The sequence below is a fragment of the Urocitellus parryii genome, chromosome 12 (assembly GCF_045843805.1).
Source record: "Urocitellus parryii isolate mUroPar1 chromosome 12, mUroPar1.hap1, whole genome shotgun sequence".
NCBI lineage: Eukaryota > Metazoa > Chordata > Mammalia > Rodentia > Sciuridae > Urocitellus > Urocitellus parryii.
The window spans coordinates 20949100-20970137 of record NC_135542.1 but is presented as its reverse complement, the minus strand read 5'-3'; the positions used below and the strand labels follow the sequence as shown (position 1 = coordinate 20970137).

General features: G+C 59.6%; 1 protein-coding gene across 1 annotated transcript; it reads right to left on the bottom strand.

The window, feature by feature from the left end:
• Positions 1-1169: 1169 nt before the first annotated feature.
• Positions 1170-14235, bottom strand: Psd4 (pleckstrin and Sec7 domain containing 4). Its single transcript, XM_077792071.1, has 16 exons — positions 13372-14235; positions 12410-12535; positions 12075-12153; positions 11641-11992; positions 8602-8781; positions 8067-8147; positions 7827-7939; positions 7563-7621; positions 7342-7431; positions 6226-6269; positions 5742-5899; positions 4792-4862; positions 4513-4676; positions 3714-3858; positions 3460-3603; positions 1170-2067 (listed from the first exon to the last, which is right to left on the bottom strand). Exons 1-16 carry the CDS (start codon positions 14233-14235, stop codon positions 1810-1812), a joined length of 2928 nt encoding a protein of 975 aa, XP_077648197.1. The 3' UTR covers positions 1170-1809.
• Between the last annotated feature and the right edge of the window lie 6803 nt (positions 14236-21038).

The window sequence follows — 21038 nt, the reverse complement described above, 5'->3', positions numbered from 1 at the left end:
TGCAGACTGACTTCCACCTTTTATTCCGGTGTCAGAAATGAAGACACATATTCAATGAGGTCAAAAAGCCACCCCAGCTCCCTCAGCCTGAGAATACCAGGCCTGGACAAGTCAGGGCCACCTGATGCCACGTTTCCACCTTAGTAAAAGTGACACTGGGCTCTCGGGTGGCTGTTAACTGCTACTATGCCTCAGTGACCTAAGTAGCTTTGAAGGCATGTACCCACTCCCCTGAGCAGGAGACTGAGCCGGAATCCTGGGGGAACGGCAGGACTGTGGCTTTTCTATCAAGCTTCTCCAGTAAGATAGAATCTGTCTATACTGACGGCTGGGAGCCAGCGGGCAGAATCGTCAACTCACGGGGTCAGGGGCATGTTTAACTCATTTTTGGATCTCCTAGTACTGGCCTATATTGAGTGTCCAATGGTATCTGTGAAATGGACAGAAATGAAGGAATGGATAGAAATGATTCTTAGGGCCCCTCAACTTTGGAAAACTGTAACTATGGTCGCATCATACACAGGAATGCCACACACACACACACACACACACACACACACACACGGCTGTGGCCCCCACCCTGCAGGTGGCCCTGATGCCCGCCCCCTTCCGCACACACTCATGCACACTTCCTTCGTGATGGCCTGTACTTATTGCACACCCACCGGGTGCCCCAGGCCCTGACAGAGACCCTGTGTGGCCCCACCTTATGGAGCCCCAGGCCCAGGGCTGGTGACAAGCCTCGCCAGGAGGGAGGAGTGTGGCTCAGCAGGAAGGCGGGAGTGCCAGTGCGTCATGCAGGTGGCGGCAGGCAGCCTACTCACGCTTGGCTGGACAGAGACAATGGAGGCTGCCCCTCCAGCCAGCTCCTTCCCACAGCCTGAGCCCAAGTCCCCAAGTCTCCCGGAACCTCCCCTAGAGAACAGCCCCAGCTGGGAGGCAGCCAGGGCCAGCAAGGGGATTTCCCAGGGGAGGGTAGCAAGGCCCCAGGGCACTGGCTGGGCGCCGATGAGGGTCCTGGCAGCCACCAGGAATGCAGCTTTTAGGGGTGCATAGGATCAGGTGCAGGGAGGAACCTCCAAGATGGCCAAGGACCCCAGACTCCAGCCTCCCTCCCCCACCCCTCCTCAGCTGAGCCTCAAGGGGACTGTCACCACTCCCCCCTCTACTGAACCTGAAGAACCCTCTTCCCTGCGCTGGGGAAACAAAGGTCCCTTGTCCCTAGCACTCCAGGGCTCTTGGCAGAACTCTGAGGCCCTGCTCCACTCAGGTCATCAGAGGCTCCACTGGTCATCAAGTGGACAGGAAGCTCTCCTGTGTCCCCGTGTATGGGTGATCATAATGGGAAGAGGAGCCACAGGAGACAGAGGCCTCGAAGCCTCCCTGGGTGCCTGACACCTGTCCAGGTCCCTGCCAGAAGGGTGTCCCTGGGCGGGCAGGGCCTGAGTAACCTGAGTCATGAGCTGTGAGCTGAAGTCTCCCAGAAGTTCTTGCTCTGTTCTTCTGGGGCCTCCCCTAGCAGGTCCCTGTCCTCAGGGCTGTGGCTCCCTGGCTGGATGAGACTGAAGCCCAGGCCCCACCTGACCTTCCTCTTCCCTGGCAGTGGTCAGGAGCAGCCACGGCCGAGGGCCTGTGGGGTTGTGAGCAGGCAGGCAGCGTCAGGGAAGGACCGCAGGGAAGAGAGCTTGGTCCTCCAGCAGAGGGTGGGGCAGGCCCATCCCTCACCAAGAACCCAGAGAAATAAAGGTCCTCCATGGATTCATTTCAGGTCCACCTGGATCAGGGCCAGTGTCAGAAGTGGCACCAACTTCATAGCTGATTTCGTGTCCGCTTGGGGATGATCTTCCGGTAGGTTCTGCGCTCTGAGATGTTGCGCTTCACCTTGGCTGTGGTGGGGGCCTCATCCTGGTGCAGAGACGGGCTGGAGTGGGATTTCTTCAGGCTGGGCTTTGGCTCCAGCAGGCCTGCAGCTTCCCTCCCCAGCCGCTCTTCCCACAGGGCCAGGTCCCCAGAGGGACAGCGCAGCCGTGCCACCAGCAGCTGCACGTATGTCTCGTAGCGGGTTTTCTGCAACACAGAGGCACTGTGTCTTAGGCTAGGGGAGGCTGGATTCATAAAGGGCAACTCATGCTTGGGTGCACGAAGTAATGATGACAGAGACCTCTGCAGAAAGAAGACAGCACCAACTGCCTCTGACCTCAGCCAGTCCTGTTACAACCACCGGGGTCGTAGGGCTGCGACTGCCGTCCCCAGACCATGTTGAGCTCCGTGTCCCACTGTGCCCAGGGTCTGTTAGCATACACGCACCCTCACATCTGGATGGAGCCCTCATAGAGTCTGAACAGTGTTGTAGCAGCTGGCATCTGCGAGCTTGATGCCATCTACCCTGCCCTCGTCTGCTTCACAGGCAGTAACCAGCACCCTTGGGCTCCCATTCCCGGCTTGCAAGGCCCTTTCCTACCCTCCATCCCATGGGCTCTTCAGCCGTGCCCTGGGAGGTTGGACGGTGTCTCTCGTTTAGAAAAGGAGGACCTAAGGCCAAATGAGGGCTGACGATCCCAGCAGGGCAGTGGTGGGAGAGGCTGGGTCCTTTCAGCCACACCCTGAGGCCTCTGGGAAATGGGGAGCTCACAGCCAGGAGGGTGACATAAGTCAAAGGGCTGACAGGGACCTTGAAAGCAGACCAGGGAGGGAGCAGGCTGCATGGGTTCCTGCTGGGCACAGGCAGGACTTCCTTATCGCTCACACTGCGCCTGGCTTTCCCTGGCTGCCCACAACCTCAGCAGGACCGCCAGGACCTTGGACAAGGACACTCAGCATCAGGGTCCCAGAATGTGCACTGATGTGAGGCCAAAGAAGAACTGGGGTGTGTGGGGGGTCAGACTAGGTGCAAATACATCTTGGAATCCGTCACAGGGCTGAGGGAGGCCTTGCCTGAGCTAGGACCATACAGGAGTGACTGGAGCGACAGGTGAACTTACTAGTTGCGCAGACTGTTAGCTCCCTATGCCTCCGTCTCCTGGTCTATAAAACGAGGATGCGAGTACCCAGCCCAGAGGCATTAGATAATCACAAGAAGTAATTCGTCAGAGAAATACAAGTCCACATACACTACCTGTTATTATTAGGTAGGTACTGGGGGAATAATTCTGCTATAATAAAATTTATCTTTCAACTTGGAAAAAAGCCAAATAAGCCCAGGAAGGAAAAAAAAAAAATATATATATATATATATATATATATATATATATATATATATATATATAAAGAGACCTCCATCAGTTTTCAGACGGCATTGCTATGCACCTCCAGGATGAGAGGTGAAGGGCCTGAGTGCACACAGAAAAACATTGTACATTCGTTCACATCTGTGTGCGCATCAGCACACGGGGGCCTCCAAGCTGCTGGAGCGACGGCTGCAGGGACAGAGGCAGCCAGGAGGGGGCGGCAGAGCCTCACCTCGTACTCCAGGTACTCCTTCCGCAGGCGGTACTCTTCCAGCTCCCGGCTCCGGCCCCGCCGCTCAGGTAAGTTCCTCTGCAGATCTAGCAGGTCGTCAGAAGCCGCGTCCAGGCAGTTCTCGTGGGATCTATGCTGCTCCTCCTAGGAGGGAAGGCGGTGTGGAAGTCATACGTGGGAGTGGGCTTTCACCACCCGAGGCACAGGTGTGCAGCCCCACCCGCCCTCTGCACCCCAGCCGGTAGGGAGCCTACCAGGGAGCTCTGAGCAGGGCCCACAGGCAGGATGGGTCTCACGAATCGGCGCTGGGAGCCCACTGCAGCGGGGAAGGGCGGCGCTGAGTGGGTGGCCGCAGCCAGGTTGATGCGTGCGATCCAGGAGGTCATCTCCTTGGCAGTGCTGCGGGAGAGAAGCTCGTGGTCCCAGGGTCCGCCCTGTCACCTGCTCCCCATCCCACACCTTCCGTGATCTACACAGCCTTCCATCCACTCAGGACTACCCACCCAAACCAGCAGCCCTTCACTACTGGGCAGTTGCCCTCTGCCTGAGGTTTTTAATTATCAAAGAGGAAACTCCAGAGCTGCCTGGAGCTGCCTGTAATCCCAGACGCTTGGGAGGCTGAGGCAGGAGGACCAATCCTTGGAGGCCAGCCACAGCAACTTAGTGATCCTGTCTCAAAATAAGTTACAAGGGAGTTGCAAGCACTGGTATGGTGCTGGCCTAGCATGCCCAAACCCTGGGTTCAATCCCCAGAAAGCCTGGAGGATCCAACAGATGTTATTTTAAATGTCAAAAATTGAGTGACCTCCTGGAATCCTATACCCAATACTGAGAGGCTTGACCCGGAATTAGAAGGAAACCGCGGATGCCTCCAGGAAGTTGGCCACGCCTGGCTTCATCTCTGCATCCCCAGGACCTCTGGGGCCATGGCAATCTAAAGTTTCCTGGCCAGGAGGGTTGGGCCAGCAGGCATCAGAGGGGTCAGGCGGACAGGAGAGAGGAGAATTCGGGGCCCCGAGGCCTGGCCACTTTCCTCCCACCCTAGGGACTCACGGTGCCTGGAAGAGGAAGAGGCGCCAGTCAGCCGTCCGCAGCTGGAAGACGTGGGGCCTCTTGGTGTAATGGGTGGCGGGCGAGGCCAGTGAGTGGTGCACCCCCACGGGCTCGTCCACCATGTGCCCCACCAAGCTGTCTCCTTCCAGGCAGTGGTCCTCTCCCTGCCAGCAGGCACAGGACTCAGAGAAGGGTTTAGTCTCAGCTGCCCCCTCCAACAGCTGACCACCCCGTACATCCCCACCCCATCTGCCCATCAGGGTGCCGACTCCTTCCTACCTTCAGGAAGTAGAGGACCATTCCCCGCAGCAGAGTGTGGAACATCTTCCAGCCTCGCTTGCCCCATGGCGCTGTCCCAGACCAGACACAAAGGCAAGTGGCACACCCGCACCCAGACACAGTGTGGGCAGGTCATCCTGCCCTCACCCTGCGCTCCTCCCCACCAGGATGCACATAAGCGCACAGAGAGCCATCACCAGGAAACTCAACGGCATCTCCTGGGTCTCCAGCCCAGTCCTGCTCCACACAGCACCAGAGAACTATTTGCATACAAATGTGGGTATTTCTTTAGACCCTCTCTCGCCCCCCACATCCCCCGAACCCCAGGCACAAACACAACCATGCCCAAACAGTTCCACTCAGACACCTTCCTGCAAGACACCCAACCTCCAGGGTCCTGCGTGATGAGGAGCCACCTCCCTGGGGCCCTGCTCAGGCTGCTTCTGAATGTCACACCCACTCCATCTGTGATTTCCAGAGGAGTCTATGGCGATGGCCAGGCTGCTGCCTTGGGCTGCTTGGGGCATGAGCCTTGCCCCAGTGCGTCCTCCAGGTAGAGTGACTCTGTCTGCTCTGTCTTCTGTGGGTGCATCCCCTGACCAACTGCAGAACTCCAGCTCCTCTTGCCCCCCACGTTCCACTCAGGTCCACCAGTCACCTGCCCATTCCCCACATGCAGTCCCTTTGTTCCTCCATCTCCGAGCTCAGTCCAGCCCTCCCACCTTCACCCCCGCTCGCTGACTCTCTTGCCTGATCTCTCCCTTACCGCAGGGCCCAGGAATAATCAGACGCCCCCTTTCCCCTTCCCCAGCACCCAGGTCATGGTCATGTTCAGGAGGAAGCAGCACTCGCTGCCTGTCCTCAGCCGGGCATCTCACACACCGCACACACAGAGTGGCCCCTGGGCAGCGCTTCCCCTCCAGCCCTGCTCACGGGCAGGAGACACTCACTCTTCTTGCCATCCGCATCCTGATGCATCTTCCGGGCCAGGATGCCCTGCTTGTAGGTGGGCGCCAGGGGATCCTGAGCCAGCTGGAGGAAGGGGCTGCCCGTCTTGCCAGGCGGGGATGGCAGGGCCTTCTCAGATCTGGCTGTGTCTTCCTCATCCCTGGATGTCAGAGAACCAGGCTGGGAGTGCTGAGTGGGCAAAGACCACCAGGAAGTTCCCACTGCCCCCCGGGGCCTCAGCACACTCTCTTTGGTTGGGGAGGTACATGGGATCCCTGTTCAGAGCCAACCGTCAATTCCTGGGAATGGTCCCGGGGCCAGCCCTGACTACCTTGGGCTTCTCTGAGATCGGCTGGCCAGCACTCTGCCTTTGGCTCCATCCCACACAGAGGGAGCATCCTCCCAAGACTCAGGTGACAGAAGAAGGACAGGCCCAAAGGCAGGATCAAGGGCCAAGGAGGGAAGTGGAAGGGGACTCTCACTTACACAGCCCACTCGAGCTTCTCACTTCGGATGGACCAGTAGAGAGCCTGGAACAGAAGCACACTGTGGGCAGAGGGACTTCAGGGCTAGGCTACCTAACCTCACCCCTCAGGCACACCGCCAGGGGCATGTGTGCTGCCTGTCCTGGCACCCCCATCACAGCTATCCTTCTCCTTTGACTGGGCAAGCACCTATCCACCTGTCCATCTATCCATCCACCCACCCACCTGTCCATCCATCCATCCATCCACCTGTCCATTTGTCCATGCAACAAATTATTCCTGGAACATTTCCCAGGTGCCAGGCCCTAGGATGTAAACTGGAGACACAGAGATGATCAAGGCAGCAAGTCCCTGCTCTGCCCAAACTTGGAAAGGCCTGAACTAGTTTTCTTGAAGGGGACATGCATCGTGTACCAGCCAGCATGGAGGGATCAGACAGAGAGGGAATCAGACTAAGCAATCCCCACAATAAAGGTCTGGTCACGGAAGGAACTCGTGAATGATGTGCTAGAATTCTGAAACAACACAGTGAGTATAGTCCTGACAGAGGTGCATCTCGCTAGCTTGGTGCCCTCCAAACGCCTGGCAAGGTGTGCAGCATACAGTAAGCACTCAATAAATGTTCACTAGATGAAAGAACCAGAGATCTGCTTGGGAAGCAGGTGCTGCACCTGGCGAAGGTGATCTCATCTTGAGGAGGACACTGTGAGGTGGGGATCTTGAGTGGCCCAGGGGTATGTTGTCCCACTCCCAAACCTGAGTTCGAGACATTTGCTACATGAAACTTTGCTTGTCATCTACTCAGAGTGCTTCTCAGACTTCAAAGGGACAAAAATCACCTAGACAGACACTCAGTGGAGCACCTGCAGGGCTCCAGCCCCAGAGCGTGGCTCAGTAGGTCCAGGGCTGAGATCTGCACGATCAACCAATTCCGAGATGTCCCTGATGCTGCCACCAAGCCAAAATACATCCTCCTGGCATTTCAGCAGAGCCAGGCTGAGCTCTCTACGTCCCCCTGGGGGCAAAGGACCAAGGACCAGGCTCCACGGGGAGCCTGGAGGGGGAGACTGAAGGGGGGAGCCTGGAGGGGGGCCTGGAGGGGGGCACCCAGCCACACCTTCAGCAGCTCCTTGGGGAAGTTGCCGCCATCCTGCAGGCCGTGCAGGTTGGTGACGAAGTCCTGGCAGCTCATGCTCTTCCCAATGTTCTGTGGCGTGGAGAGAAGAGGGACAGCTTGAGCACCCCACCCCGACTGAACACACCCCCGTCGGTCCCTTGGGGGGATCCTCCAGCATCCCAGGCCCCTGTGCCCCGGGCCCTCAGCTCCCCGCCTCTCACCTGCCCGTGCAGGTCCGTGTTCAGGAGCATGATGGCACAGGTCAAGGTGTGCACAGAGTCTGCCCCAGGAAGAGAGAAGGGGAAGCCACGGAAATTCTGACTGCCACTCCTCTGCCCACAGGGTGGGATGCACCCTCGCCCCGCATCCCCGCCCCGCTTCTCGGCAGCCGCCACACGCCCCCAGCAGCCCCCACCCATGGAATGCCCCCGCAGATACAGGGACCCTGCCCCCAGCCCTGCCCCACCCGCAGCCGCCCACCCTACCTACTGAGGGGAAGGCCCCAGGGTTGCAGTGGTGGAAGCGCCGGGAGAACTGGTAGAGGACCCGCTCCCGCTCCTGGGTCTCCCCGCTGAGCACCAGGGCCTGGAGGAAGCCCCTGCAGGAGGCCGTGGTCAAGGAGAGGCAAGTGGGTGGCCACATTCCCAGGGCAGGGAGCCAACCCCATCCCGCGTCCCACAACTGCCCCCTCCACAGCCTCCCCAGGGAGGGCCCGCAGGGGGTACCGGAGGGCTCGGTCCAGGCTCTGGCCTCCAAACTGGAAGAAGGACAGGTACTGCTCGGCCACCGCCCTGCTGAAGTCATCGCTGCAGAGGAACAGCTGCCTGAGAGCTGGACTGGGGCAGGCTAGGCCTGGCCACGGCATGGGCCAGACACAGACCCCAGATCCCAAGATGGCAAGGGACGGTCAGGGTCTGGCCTACCCCTGGCACCCACCCAGTGTTGTGTGGAGGGGCCTGTGGGTTCTGGGGTGGACCAGGGGGCTGGGCCGGGGCTCTAAGAAACACGGAAGGTGTGCAGCAGAGATGGTCCAGCGAGGACCAGAGAAAGCAGCAGGGGGCCAGAGAACTGGGGAAAGGCCGAGGACGAAGTGTGTGCGGAGGAGGGCAGAACACTGGGAGGAGAGGCAGTGTGGGCTTGGGGGTGGTGAGGAGGGGTCACAGGACAGGGAAGGAGGGGGACAGCCCATGCAGGGAGCCCCTGGGCAGCTGCCCTCTATCCTGCCTCCTCTCCGGCCTTGCCCAGGCCCAATGCCCTTACTTCTTCTGCAGGTGGACGGCCACTTCAGACTTCCGGAAGCCCTCCAGGTGATAGAGACGTGAGGCCAAGTTCCACGCCGTCTTGTCACTAGTCCGGAGGCCATTAGCCAGTTTGTCCCTAGCCAGTGCTTTCCGGCCCTCCTCTGGGGACTGTGCTTGGGGCGCAGAGCTCTCAGCATGCCTGGAAGAGTCCATCAGTGTCCTCAGACTCACACCTGGATGGCCTGCAGGCATTCTGGGCCAGGGGTCCATGCAGGCCAGCCATGGAAGGGGGTGCCCAGAGCTCAGGGTTGGAGCTGGACCCTCACCCAGGGGAGACGGAGTCTCAGCCTGCCTCACAGGAGAGCTGGGAGCCCCACACTTCCTCCCCCGGAGGATCTAAGCTTTCTCACCTGGAGCTCAGGCACAGCCCTTCCAGGCCCCCAAGGTGTTCTGTCAACCAAGGTGAGTGGAGCGCTTCTCTCCCCTGAGCCCAGCCCTGTCCCCACTCCCACCCCCAGCCAAGAAAGGCGAAGGCCAGGCTTAGAACAGGGAGCTAGACTGGCTTTGGATGGTGACAGGGGAGTCAAAGAGGGGGTTCCAGCCTGCCCTCCTGTGCCTGGCACTGCTCACCACCAGGAGCCTGGAGGGTGAGCTAAGCCGAGTGGCGCTTCACCCCAGGGTCAGGAGCACGGAGCTCCACACCGAGGCTCTGAGAAGTCACTCAGCCCCATCTCTACCTGACTTTGCTGTGCTCCCTGCAAAGGTACCACCAGGTGTGGGTGTCCTAGTCATTCACATATTCATGAGCAAGCCGGCACAGTGACAGAGTCGCACAGAACGCAAATGTCATCAAATATCATCGCAAGGTGAAAACGGTCGCCCGCAACCCGAGGGCTGATTACACCACCCCCCCCCCAGGGCCCTCTCCACCTCTCATGAACAGGTCCACTCTTGGCTGATAACTGCTCTGCTTCCTAAGTCTCCTAAACATCCCAAAATGCAGGATCAACAGAACAGACACTGAAGAGCAAAAGGCAGATCTTGCCAAAACCTGTAGGATTTCAGGAAGTCCGTCCAAAGTGATCCTGGAAGACTCCAGGAATCCCATGGAAAGCCACTGACAGATGGGGACTGCCAGAGTTAGTCCCCCAGAAAACTGAAGAGGAGGAAATAGAAATAATGACACAATTGGCCAAGTAAAGAGAACTACATGGATAATAAGCTATAAAGAGCCAGGTGCCGTGCGCATGCCTGTGATCACTCAGGAGGCTAAGGCAGGAGGATCACAAATTTGAGCCCTTGAGCAACTTGGCAAGACTCTGTCTCAAAATAAGAAATAAAATGTGAGGATGTGGCTCAGTGGCTAAGCACCCCTGAGTTCCATCTCTGGTACCAAAAAAAGAAAAAAAGATCTTTAGGATCTCACTATGAAAGGTGGCATAAATGAAAGAGGCCACCAAGGCTGTGTCAAGAAAATTGAACTTCCTACAGTGTGTTAAATGTAAGACTAAATAAACTTACTTATATGTTTAGCTAAGATAAAGCCCAATTAACCCTTTTCACCATTTATTTACTATGAAACTAGAGTTGTCACTTCAGGTGGAGTTACTTTTGCTTTGGGTTGGATTAACTAGTCTTTGGTATCTGCAGCCTCCCTTTTTGGAGGCAGAGATTTCTCTGGTTACCTGGCCTCTGAACAGCCCCACGGCAGGGAAGTTTCCAGAAGCATAAGGAAAGTGGTTCTGTGGTTTCTGGCACTGATTGACATTTGTCATCGTCACCCAAACACCCGAGATGGGAATAGGGCTGGCCTGTCGCAAGCCACCCATGGGCTGTGTGGGAGCTATGTGCATTTGAGCGTCTGAGGGGACTGGTCTGGCGTTACCAGCTTTTGGGGCTGTGTGACGTTTGTGTCATTTCCTCTGGCTCTGCCTGTGATCCCACACAGCACCTGCGATGGGCGTGACTTGCCGAAATGTCAATCAATCTGCTGACCACAGACATCACCAGGCGAGACTCCACCCTTCGAAACCCAACCCCTGGGCTTATTTGGGTGGAACTTTCTATTGAATGTCTTTTCCCCGATAAATAGAGGGGTTTGGGGTGCACTCTCTCTCTCTTGCCTTCCCCGATCCCCTCAGCATGGAGCTGAGGTCTCAGAGCCATCCCTAAGCCCCCAAAAAGGTATTTCTGTGTTTGTGTGGTTTTCTTAGTTGTCAGCCTGGCCAGCTGGTGACACTAACCCCCCATATCTGCACCATCCCGTCCAATATGCCCCTGTTAGCCCACCAGAGACAAAGCCCCGCTCCCCTGCTGAGTTCCAGGGGCCAGGAGTCTTGACGCAGCATGGGGGCTGGTAGACAAGGAGGTCCGTTTCCCAGGTGGCCTGCTCCCACCTCTGGCCACAGTCCTGAGGTGACACCTACCTGCCACGGGCCCCAAGAGCCAGTCGCTCAGTCCCCACCAGAGCCCCCCTCCGAGATCAGAGCCAGCACCCTGGGCCTAGGCTGTCAGGTGACTTTCCCCCAAGCAGTCCCTCAAGGCCTGCTCTCCCCCGAGGCGGCCAGGGCCCGGTCAGCTCCCCACCATGCCTCCCTGCCTTCCTCCTCACTCCCCAGGGCCAGGCCTCTCCACCCTTCCACCTCCACCTGGGACCATCCTCCCCTTTGTTTCTTGGGCTTCCAGACCCTCTGGTTCCTATCAGCTCTCCCCCGAGGCCGTCCAGACAGCCCAGCTGTGAGGCTGCCAGAAGGACTCAGGGCCCGACAGCTTTACCCTGGTCCAGAGGAGGGCTGGGGGCTTGTGGATTCCTTTTCTTTTCTTTCTTTCACTCTTTCCTGGTGCTGGGGTTGAGCACACGCTGTCTCTCATGCCAGGTAAGAGCTCTTACAGTTGAGCTACTTATCTACTTTGAGACTCACTGAATTGCCTCGGCTGGCCTTGAACTTGCACTCTGCCCGCCTCAGCCCCCCCACAGCAGCTGGGAGCACATGGCCAGCTCCACGCTGGGTCCTCTGAAGCCACCGTCACCAGGAGCCAGGGCGCCAGTTGGACTCACCCCTTGGCAGATGCGGAGTCCCCACCGGGCTCAGCGCCTGCAGCCTCTGGGGGCCTGGCTGGGCCCTGGCTCTGTGCCTCCTGCCCTGGGTGTGGAGCTGTCCCCGTCGCCTCTTTCTTCAGGGAGCTCGGCTCTGCCCCATCCGACTCCAGAAGAGAAGGGTGTGGCGCGTCTGGTGACCACTTGGGGAAAGTGCCAGGGCTGTGGCGCTGGGGCGGGGGGCTGCTCTCCGGGGAGGTGGAGGGGCTGGGCCTGGGGCCGGGGCCTCTGTGCTCAGACTCTGGGCTCCCCCAGGGCCCAGGGGCCAGGATGCAGGGGGCAGGCTCCTGGGGACGCCCGGCCTCCCTTCCACCTGAGGGAGAGTGTGGAATGAGCATGACGACCCCAAGAACCACCCCCACTTCCCACCACCGCACCCCTGTGTGGGGTCTCACCTCTGTCCTGGGAGGTAAGAGGCTCCTGGGGCCAGGGAAGATCCTCTTCTGTCTGGCAGGCCTCAGGGGTGGGTGGCTCCTGTGGAGATTTACAGAATCCCATCAGCCCCGGGAACAAGCGAGTGGGAAGGGGAGAGAAGAACACAGGGCACCCTGAATCCCCTCCCTCCTTGCCAACCCCCACCGGGAAGACACAGGCACCAATCTGGGTCCTCAGTTCTGAAGAGAATCCCGGATGGGAGAAGACCCACATCCTAGGAGAGGAGAAATCAGCAGGTTCTCGTTCCTCCTTCACAGATGGAGAAGGTGAGGCCCAGAGAGGGGAATTGACTTGCCGAAGGCTGCACAGGATGTGTGGCAGGGCTGAGGTCAGCTCCATGGTGTGCAGTCTCCCAGGCCAGTGCCCTCTCTTCAGACGGTACCGCAGGTGTGGCCAGAGGGGGCTGGTCCTCCAGAGAAGTCTAAGAGGAGGAGGGCGCAGGGAAGAGGTTTGACCAGAAGGAAATGATTCCCAGGATCTTTGCCTATCCCACAAGTCTCCTCGCCTCACCAGACGCCTGCTCAGGCAGTACCTGCCCTCGAGGGGTGTGGGTCCAGGGAGGGTGCTGGCCCCGGGCACAGGCCTGGACGGCAGGCTCAGCCAGCGGGAAGGCAAGCCCCAGCTCCTCCCAGGCTTCCCTCTGAGGTTCTGAGACAGTGCCCCTCACAGGACGCAGCCCAGCCACCCCCTGGGCCCTGCCGGCCGGGCTCCATGTTCTCTGCAGAGATGAGAGGGCCACAGCCCCTCTGCCAACGTGAGCCTCCTTATCTCTGAAGGGAGGCCTCCCTGGGAAAACTGTTCCCTACTGTCCCACCCCCAGGGCTGGGTGATATCACAGGCCCCCTGCCATGGTCATCTGAGCCTGATCTATTGACCACAGATGGGGGACAGTGGAAGATGGGGAGCTACAAGTGACAGAACCCCGGAATCCCTGGAGACACTTTCTGTTGGGGCAGAGGCCGTCCCTGCTGGCATTTGGGACAGTCTCAGAGGAGGGAGGGGAAGACTGGGAACCCGCCTGGGACACCCTGCCACGGAGGAGCTGCCTGTTCTTCACATGTCTCTAGACACAGCCCCTCGGAGATGGGGACTTCTGTGGACCTCACGACCATGGCATGGGTGGTGACGACCTTCCCAGGGTTCTGAAGGCCACCCTGGTCCTGCTGGTCAGCAGTGTACCTCAGACCACCAGCGGGCCCTGCATTGAAGAGTGTGCTGGGCCTGGTGGCCCCAGGGCAGCCCTGGGAGTGAACTCACCTCGCCCTCCTGCGTGGCAGGGCCTGTGGGAGCCCCGTGGGTGGCCCAGCAGGAGGTGTGTAGCTTGTAGGAGGGCACAGGGAACGGAGGGGTGGCACAGCCGCTGGACTCCGCGGTGCCGTCCCTCAGGTCTGGCTCACTGCCCAGCTCCCGGGGCCCTGTGCCTCCCAGGAGCAGAGGCTCCAGAGCCTGTGGGCAGGAGTCGGAGAAGCCCCAGGAGAAGCATTCCCCAGAGGCACTGGTGTCCGAGCAGGGGCTCTCCAGGAAAAGGGGGTTGTCGAAGAACAGGCTCTCCTCCTCAGCACCCCACTCTGGGGAGGAGTCTGCTGCTCCCTCCAGGGCCCAGGCCTGGCTCTCCCCCTCAGGCCCACTACTGTCCTCCCCGGAGTCCTCCTCCACTGCGGGGCTGGGCCGCAGGTCCCTGTCGCCGGGGAGGCCCGGGGAGGACGGGGGCACGCAGCACCTCAGCTCAGCCCTGAGTCCTTCCGTCTTCTCCAGCTCCTCTTCCAGGTCCAGGACGCACATCTGGGCCTGCAGGATGCCGGCCCAGAACACCACCTGTGCGGAGGAGCTATGGCTCGGTCGGGGGCTCCCTGTGGGGCAGCTGCCCCCTGGCGTTCCTGGGGAGGAGCAGCGTCCCCCGTGCCCAGGCTCCACACCAGAGACCCTGGCAGGAGCGCCAGGCCTGCTGGTCTCGGGAGAGTCCAAGGCCCAGGTGTGTCCCCCGCCAGGCTCAGGAGGGCCTGGCTGGCCATGGGTCTCCCTCTGGCACACTCCTGGGTGGGGCTGCAGGTTGTCTCCCAAATACAGGTTGAGCAGTTCCACGGGCTGCGGGTGGTGGTCAGGGAGTCTCCTGTCGCCCATCATGCACAGAGCTCAAGCTGCACAGGAGCCTCTGGAGTGTCCACGTTCACCATCCCACGGGGTGTGACAGGGGATGTGTCCACCACAGGGGCCACCGGGAGTCCAGCTCTGCCCTGGAAATGCCCAAAGGAGCGCAGGTTAGAGAAGCACCGTGTCCTGGGGGTGAGCACACGTCTGCGGCGTGAGGGGTCTGGAGGGCCTGCCGTGTCCAGGAGGCTGGGAAGCAACCCTGCCCGCGCTGTCTGGTCCGCAACCTCAAGCCCACACCAGGCAGCACCTGCCCCAAACACACCCATCTGCCGGTTAAAGGAACACCATGTGGGTTAGCCAAGGACAAGCTGGCTGGGAGCATGGTGGAGCAGTGGCCAGTGAGAGGGAAATGCACACCAAATACGCAGGAGACAGACACAGAGGCCGGGAGGGGAGCGGCCTGGCGGGGGAACAGGCACCACCCAGGAGACAAAGGCCCCAGCCCGCCTGACCCTGACCGGGCCGGGCCCTGTCCTTGGGGCTGCACCATTCCCAGGGCTACTCCCCAGGCTGGGCTTCTGGCCCTTGCAGCCCGTAAGCAGCTGTGCGGAAGCGCAGCAGCAGCCAGGAGCTCCAGCCCTCTGCCCCACAGAGAGGCCACCTGCAGCTCAGGGAGGGCAGGCTTGCCTTCTGGGAGCGGGCATGGCCACATCTGCCAGGAGCTGCCCACCCACTCGGGCTGCCCTGCACATCGTCCACAGGACAGGTCTGGGTGGGCCCTCATGCAGCACAGACCCTCCCAGGTGTACCCGAGGACGTGTGTCCACGGGTGCTCCACCCTCAGGAGTGACTCAGATACCCAGGAGCGGCAGCCCCTTCCACCCATCCAAGCCCATCCCCAGCCTCCACTCGCCAACCCAGACCAGGAAGGCCAGCGGGCACCTGCTGTGCCCTGTTTCACAGGGAGGGAGAAAGCCCGAGGCTGGCTCAATGTCCCTGCTGGGAACAGAGGCCAGGCCTGTCCCCAGACCACCCACCCTCCAGTCCACAGCTCCCTCCTCCCACCCCCGCTGCAGGAGCCTCCCTCTGACATGGAGGGGGTGCTGCCAGATGGCCGCACCAGCCCAGCCTCCTGCCCAGCCTCCTGCAGCACCATGGCCTGTCCCTGTCCAGGGCTCCAGACCTCATCCAAGGCCCCACCCAGGCAGGCTACAAGAAGGCAGGGCCAGACCTGGTGTGCAGGCCCAGAAAACCTCGGGGACAACGTCTCCCTGCCTGGTGGTAGACAGCCGGGGCCTGGCCTCTCAATCCCCCTCTGCTACTTAGAACTGAGTGATAGCGGGGAAGCGCCCCAGCCCTGTGGGGCCCAACTCAGAGGGGCGCTGGGGGAGCTCAGCCTTCAGCCCAGGTTCAGCCCACCACTGGACACCCAAAATGGAAACCCCACGACCCTGCAAACAAAGATCAGACAGGGCCCCCTACTGTTTAAGGCCACCAGAGCCAGGGCCGTATGTAGGCCATAATCTCAGGGATTAGGGAGGCTGAGGCAGGAGGATCACAAGTTTGAGGCCAGCCTCAGCAACTTAGTGAGACCCTGTCTCAAAATTTAAGAAAGGCTCAGTGTATGAGGCCCTGGTTCGATCTCCAGTGCTGGGGGAAGAAGAGTCCCCGAGAAACAAGGGAGTATTAACATGCATGTCAGTTTCTTACTCATCTTCAAACTATTCTCCTAACACTTCCTCAAAGATAGAGTCCCCTCCTAGGTTTTTACCCACTTCTGTTCTAGCCCCACGTCCTGTACTTTCCATAGAACAGGAATCTGGGCCTGCAGAGGCTTCAGCCACTGAGATAGGTCACCTGATGTCCTTTATCAGTTAGTGATAAGTCAGCTCCTGTCCTGTTCTCAGCCCCTGTCCCTCTCCAGGCTCGACTCCACAGGCCCCAGGTTCTCACGCCTGGAAAGGCTACTCATGCAGCTGATGCTCTGAAGCGACCTGAAGGGTCCCCTCTGCTCAACTAGCCCTCCGCCCCTCGCCCCACCCAGATCTGAGTGGCAATGCCTGCCCCCTCCCCCCCCCAGAGCTGCCCATCCCCCATCCTCACTGCTCTGGGTAAGAGGCTGGGGCCGTCCTGGTTCGTTGGAAAAGGGACAAGGGGGCCCTGGGGCCGGCTAGGATTTTGGTCTGCAGTGTCACCCAAAGTGCCCAGCGTGGTGCTACCGGGAGGTGGTAGAAAGTGTAAGCAGTGGGCCTGGTGGGAGGTCTTTGGGTGGCGTGGGGAGGAGTCTGGGACCCTGGTCTCTTCTCTCTTTCCATCCCCGGCATGGGGGGAGCAGGGTAGCCCCGCCCCCCACGTGCTCCTGCGGATGCCACAGCCCAAAGCAAAGGCGCCAACCAATCGTGGACTAAATCCAAGCTAAAATCAACCTTTTCTCTTCTCTTCACAAGCTGATTGACCAGGGCACCCCTGCATCACGATTCTCCCTCCTGGCCTGCTGGGGGGACAAGGACCATGTGGTAGCCAGAGGCAAAACAGCCCTGCTGTCCTCATCAGGTTGAAAGCCCCTAGGACAGGGCAGGCCTGGAGTCCAGGGAGGGAAGGTCCTGGAGCTGCGGATCCCAGCCCTAGCCCAGCCTTCTGCCAGGCCCCAGGCTGCTTCCCTCCACCCCTCCCTGCCGAGACCCCTTAATCTGTGTCCACCCGGTTCCTCCTGAGCCCCTCCCTTCCCTCATCCTCATCTCCAGCCCCGACATGTTGCATCTGAACCTGTGCCAGCCTCACGTCCCCGTGGGCACCGTGGCAATTTGACATCGACTCGCCTAACAGGACAAGTTCACAAGCCCATGAGGGGTCTGAGAACAGGGGCAGGGCGGGTAGAAAGGGCACCCTGGATTTTTATAAGACCAGAGGGTGCCCCACTTGGCTCTTTTTGCAAGCGTGCACTTAGGCACAGGGGTATGTGAAGGAGAAGCTCTAGGAATGCAGAGATGGCTATGGCGGACACTGGTGAGCCATGGGTCTGCCTTCCTCAAAGAAACCCAGTGTCTCTTGCTAGAGGTTTTCAAAGGAGGAAATAAATAAAGGAGGAGCCTCAGTCACTTTTCAAAGAACAGAGAGAACAGAGGTCCCTGCGGCCTGGAGAGTCTGAGGAGCCTGGAGAGGGAAGGGGCTGGGAAATGGAGGGTAGCCCCTCCCAGGGAAGGTGAGGCGAGAGGCCTGTTAGACAAAGATGGCGGGCAGCCTCTGTGGTGGGCGGGCAGGGCTTGACTGGACCAGACTCTTCTAAGTCACTTACACAACCTGATGAGGTTCCCATCCTCCCTGATTCCAGAGCTCGCCTCCCAGTGGGTTCCTCCTGCCAACCAGGCAGGTTCTTTGTGCTCCCAGCTCCCCGCGGTCTCAGCCCACCCCGTGGCTGGCTCTTCTCCCCACTCTCACCCACAAAGTTCTGAGGACACATCATTACCCTGTAGTTCAAGTGGACCTGAAAGTTACAGGTCAGTTCCGACTTGAGAAGTTCAGGTGTACCCACCCCTGGACACCTGGGGTTCCCTAGCTGGGCGGGAGGTAGTCCTAGTTCCATAGAAACCACCCCACACGGGCAGCACACACCTTCAAGGTGGGGGCCCAGGGTAGCCATAACTGTATTAGGATGCCCAACATCTGGGACATACTTGTGCTAACAATTTATTCACTGTTGATGAGAAATTCAAATTAACTGGGCTTTCTGTCTTTTATCTGGCAACCCAACCCCACAGGGAAGGTATAAACACTGTCATCAAGCCCCTGCCATGTGCCAGCTCTCAGCTGATTCCTCTCTCTTCCCAACCACACCATGGCGAGACAAGAGGTGACATCCCTTCCTTCCTAACAAAGCAGCTGAGGCTCAGAGAGGTTCTGAAGTTGCACTAGGTAACTCAGCTGTAGGCAGGGGGCAGGGGTCTGAATCCAGGTCCACAGCTCTCTTAGCCAGCACCCTCTTCCCACCCCCAAATCAATCCCCTTGGATAATCATGAGGATCATGAAGGGAAAAGTGCTTCTTCCTTCTTTTCTTTTTATCTGTCCCTCCTTCAGGTGGAAAGGCCTAAGGGTATGGTCACATCTGAAGGCCACTGAGGTGTCCTGCCAGTTACCTGGGTGAAGACAGAGACCAGCCTTTGCTTCCTGGATGTGGGACGGTCCCTCTTAAGCAGAGACAAGCCAAGAACCTGCATCTTATGCATGCATCTAGAATTTTCTTTTTTGACATTCCCAGGTCCAGCATTTAGTAAAAACCTCTTTTGAAATTTCCTATGTCCAGTACGGAACAAAGGGAGAGGAAGGGATTCAGCAACAGAAGAATGCGGCACACGCCTGATCTGGTGGATTCTGTCACCTAATATAAAGTGGCCCTTTGCTTTTCTGCACTCTGCGATGGCTCAGGAAGTTTAAGGATAAATTCTGGGATATGGAGACTGGCTCTGCAGGATTCCAGAAAGAGATCTGGAGCAGCGGGGAGGGAGCCACAAGGGCATGAGGTGGAGAAGAGGGAAGACCTCACTCAGCTGCAGTGGGTGGCAGCCCTGCTCTGGAGCTGGCAGGGGACCCTCCCGGGGATTGGCCCTGGAGTGAAAGTGTCCCACTCCCACCCCAGGGCTGTGGTACAGCTTCCTTTTGGTCTTACAGGGCAGGAGGGAGCCCTGGGGACACTGGGCTGGACTTTTTATCAATGGGTTTGCTCTTTATCCTTGGCTTGGGGGATAAGCCTAGTCCTTTGGCTGAAGAATGGGGAGGCCCAGGGCTGGGTGCAGCTCAGTGGCAGAGCGCTTGCCTAGCACCTAACATGCAAGTCCCCTCAGCACTAGGCCCTGGGGACCGTCCCCTGTACCACCAAATAAAAAGAAATGGGAAGGCCAGGCACAGACTTGGGATGCGACAGGCCTGGGAACTTGGCCCACCTCCGTCCCTTGCCCACCTCGGAGTCATGGTAACCGGCAGCTCACAGCTAGAGGCATATCTGCCCAGCCAGGTGACTGAGAGGAAAACCTCACCTGGTTCCTTGGCTGTTAAGTAAGGAAATCAGATGGCGGAAAGTACCTGGAGCTGCGTTCCCGAGTGGGTATGTCTCTCAGGGCAGACGCTGGGCAGGGCCTACAGAGGAACCCATGTCCTGCTCCATTGAACTCTGCTGCTTTGCCACCCCCCAGAGAAGCCAGAGCACCCCAAACAGCAACCACACCCCTTGTCGGGCTCGGCTGGCCCACCTCTGCCCTCAGCTCCAGGAGGAGGCACCCCATCTTCTACCTGGAGTGCACCCCCCTCTGTCCTGCAAGCTTCCAGGCCCAGCCAGCAACCGTCCTTCCTGCCACCTCCAAGTGGGAGTGGGCGGCCCTGTCCTGTGGTGCAGCCTGCCCAGGAGAAGGGGCCTCTGGGGCTCCCTGGTCTGGAGCCGCAGGACAGAGGCCCCTGATGAATGCGAGCTGGCGCCCTGAGAGCTGGCGCCCTGAGAGCTGGCGCCCTGAGAGCTCCCATCAGGGAGGCCCCACATCCTGCCCCTGAGAAGGAGCCTCCATGCAAATGTGCTCAGAGGAGGGGAGAGGTAGCTGGGGGCTCCCTGGGGGAGCCAGCTGGGGCTCAGGAAGGGAGCAGGAAAGGTGGGGAGGAGGTAGGGGTGTGAACCAAAGAGCCCCAGAACACCTAGCACTGTCCCCTCACCAGACTCGGGATGTCACCCCTCCCACCACAAAGACCCCAGCGGCCGGCGCCCATTCCTGTGCTGGGTGCTGCCTTGGCCTCAGGAGGCCGTGAGCAGCCCACAGCCCAGGGGGCAGGTCTTTCAGGCCTGCTGAGGTCCAGCCCTCTGAGGCGCCTTCTGGTCAGCTGAGGACAGGTCATCTTCCCAGCCTCCAAGCAGCACAGTGACTCCAGCAGGGGGACTTTAGCCTCTGGAATCAGGGGGCAGTGGCTGGGCCTTCCCTCCATGAGCCTCCACTGACCTTCAGGGTAACAAGTGGCCTTAAAGGATCTCAAACAGGGACACTGAGAGTGACAGCGTTCCTCCTGCACATCAGGACAATCGGCCTAAGCCAGAGAAAACAGGCAGCGTCCCCCACCCTAACCTGACCTTCCTGGGTGGGGCCTGGATGCAGGGTGAAGCTCCCCCTAACGGCAGGGCCTGCCTCTCCAACCCCACAGCCACGGACCGCACCCAGGCCAGCACCAAGACCTGGGCTCCCTCCCTGGGGTCTAGGACCAGGGCTTGCTCAGGGCCTCAGCCACGGAGGCCCTGGGGCTCTGGGAAGGTTTCCCCAGCCCCTGCCCTTCACTACTGCACACCTCTAGGGGCTCTGGAGACAGGGAACATCAGAGAGGGGCTGGGGAGGGGGTGTTGCAGGGTGGGAGGATGGAGAAGAGGAAGGGGAGGGGAGGGTCCAGGCACAGGCCAGGTACACGCAGTAGGTGCACACAGTGGGGCCCAGGCCCTGGCTTCCTGCCTGCCCACCTGTCCCCAGCCCCCGTCACAAGAGCCCCACATGTGGCTCACATTCTAGCCCCCCACCCCCTCCAGCCCCTCCCCAGCAGGTTCTCCCAGCTCACCTCCAAAGGGTCCAGAAGTGAGGAGCTGCCCTGCGCCCCCCAGTCCTGGGAGAACTTCCTGTCGAGCAGTCGTCTGCCCCACAAATGCGGCCGCTGTGCTTCCGACTTCCGCTCGCTCCCCTCATCACGATGACACACACCATCCTGCTCCCCGGGGCTCCCCAGGGCCCAGCACCTCACACTTCCTGCCCACAGGCCAGTCTTCCGTGCCCAGCGGCAGGCCTCAGCCCCTCTCCACATCCCACTCGGGAGGCCC

What these genes read in the sequence shown, in the direction of transcription:
- Psd4 (XM_077792071.1), bottom strand. Translation starts at nt 14,235, where the DNA reads ATGGGCGACAGGAGACTCCCTGACCACCACCCGCAGCCCGTGGAACTG. An exon ending in CTGCCACGCAGGAGGGCGAG is followed by an intron (nt 12,536 to 13,371) that starts GTGAGTTCACTC and finishes TCCTCCTCTTAG; the next exon opens with ACTTCTCTGGAGGACCAGCC. An exon ending in ACACGGACCTGCACGGGCAG is followed by an intron (nt 7,432 to 7,562) that starts GTGAGAGGCGGG and finishes TCCACGCCACAG; the next exon opens with AACATTGGGAAGAGCATGAG.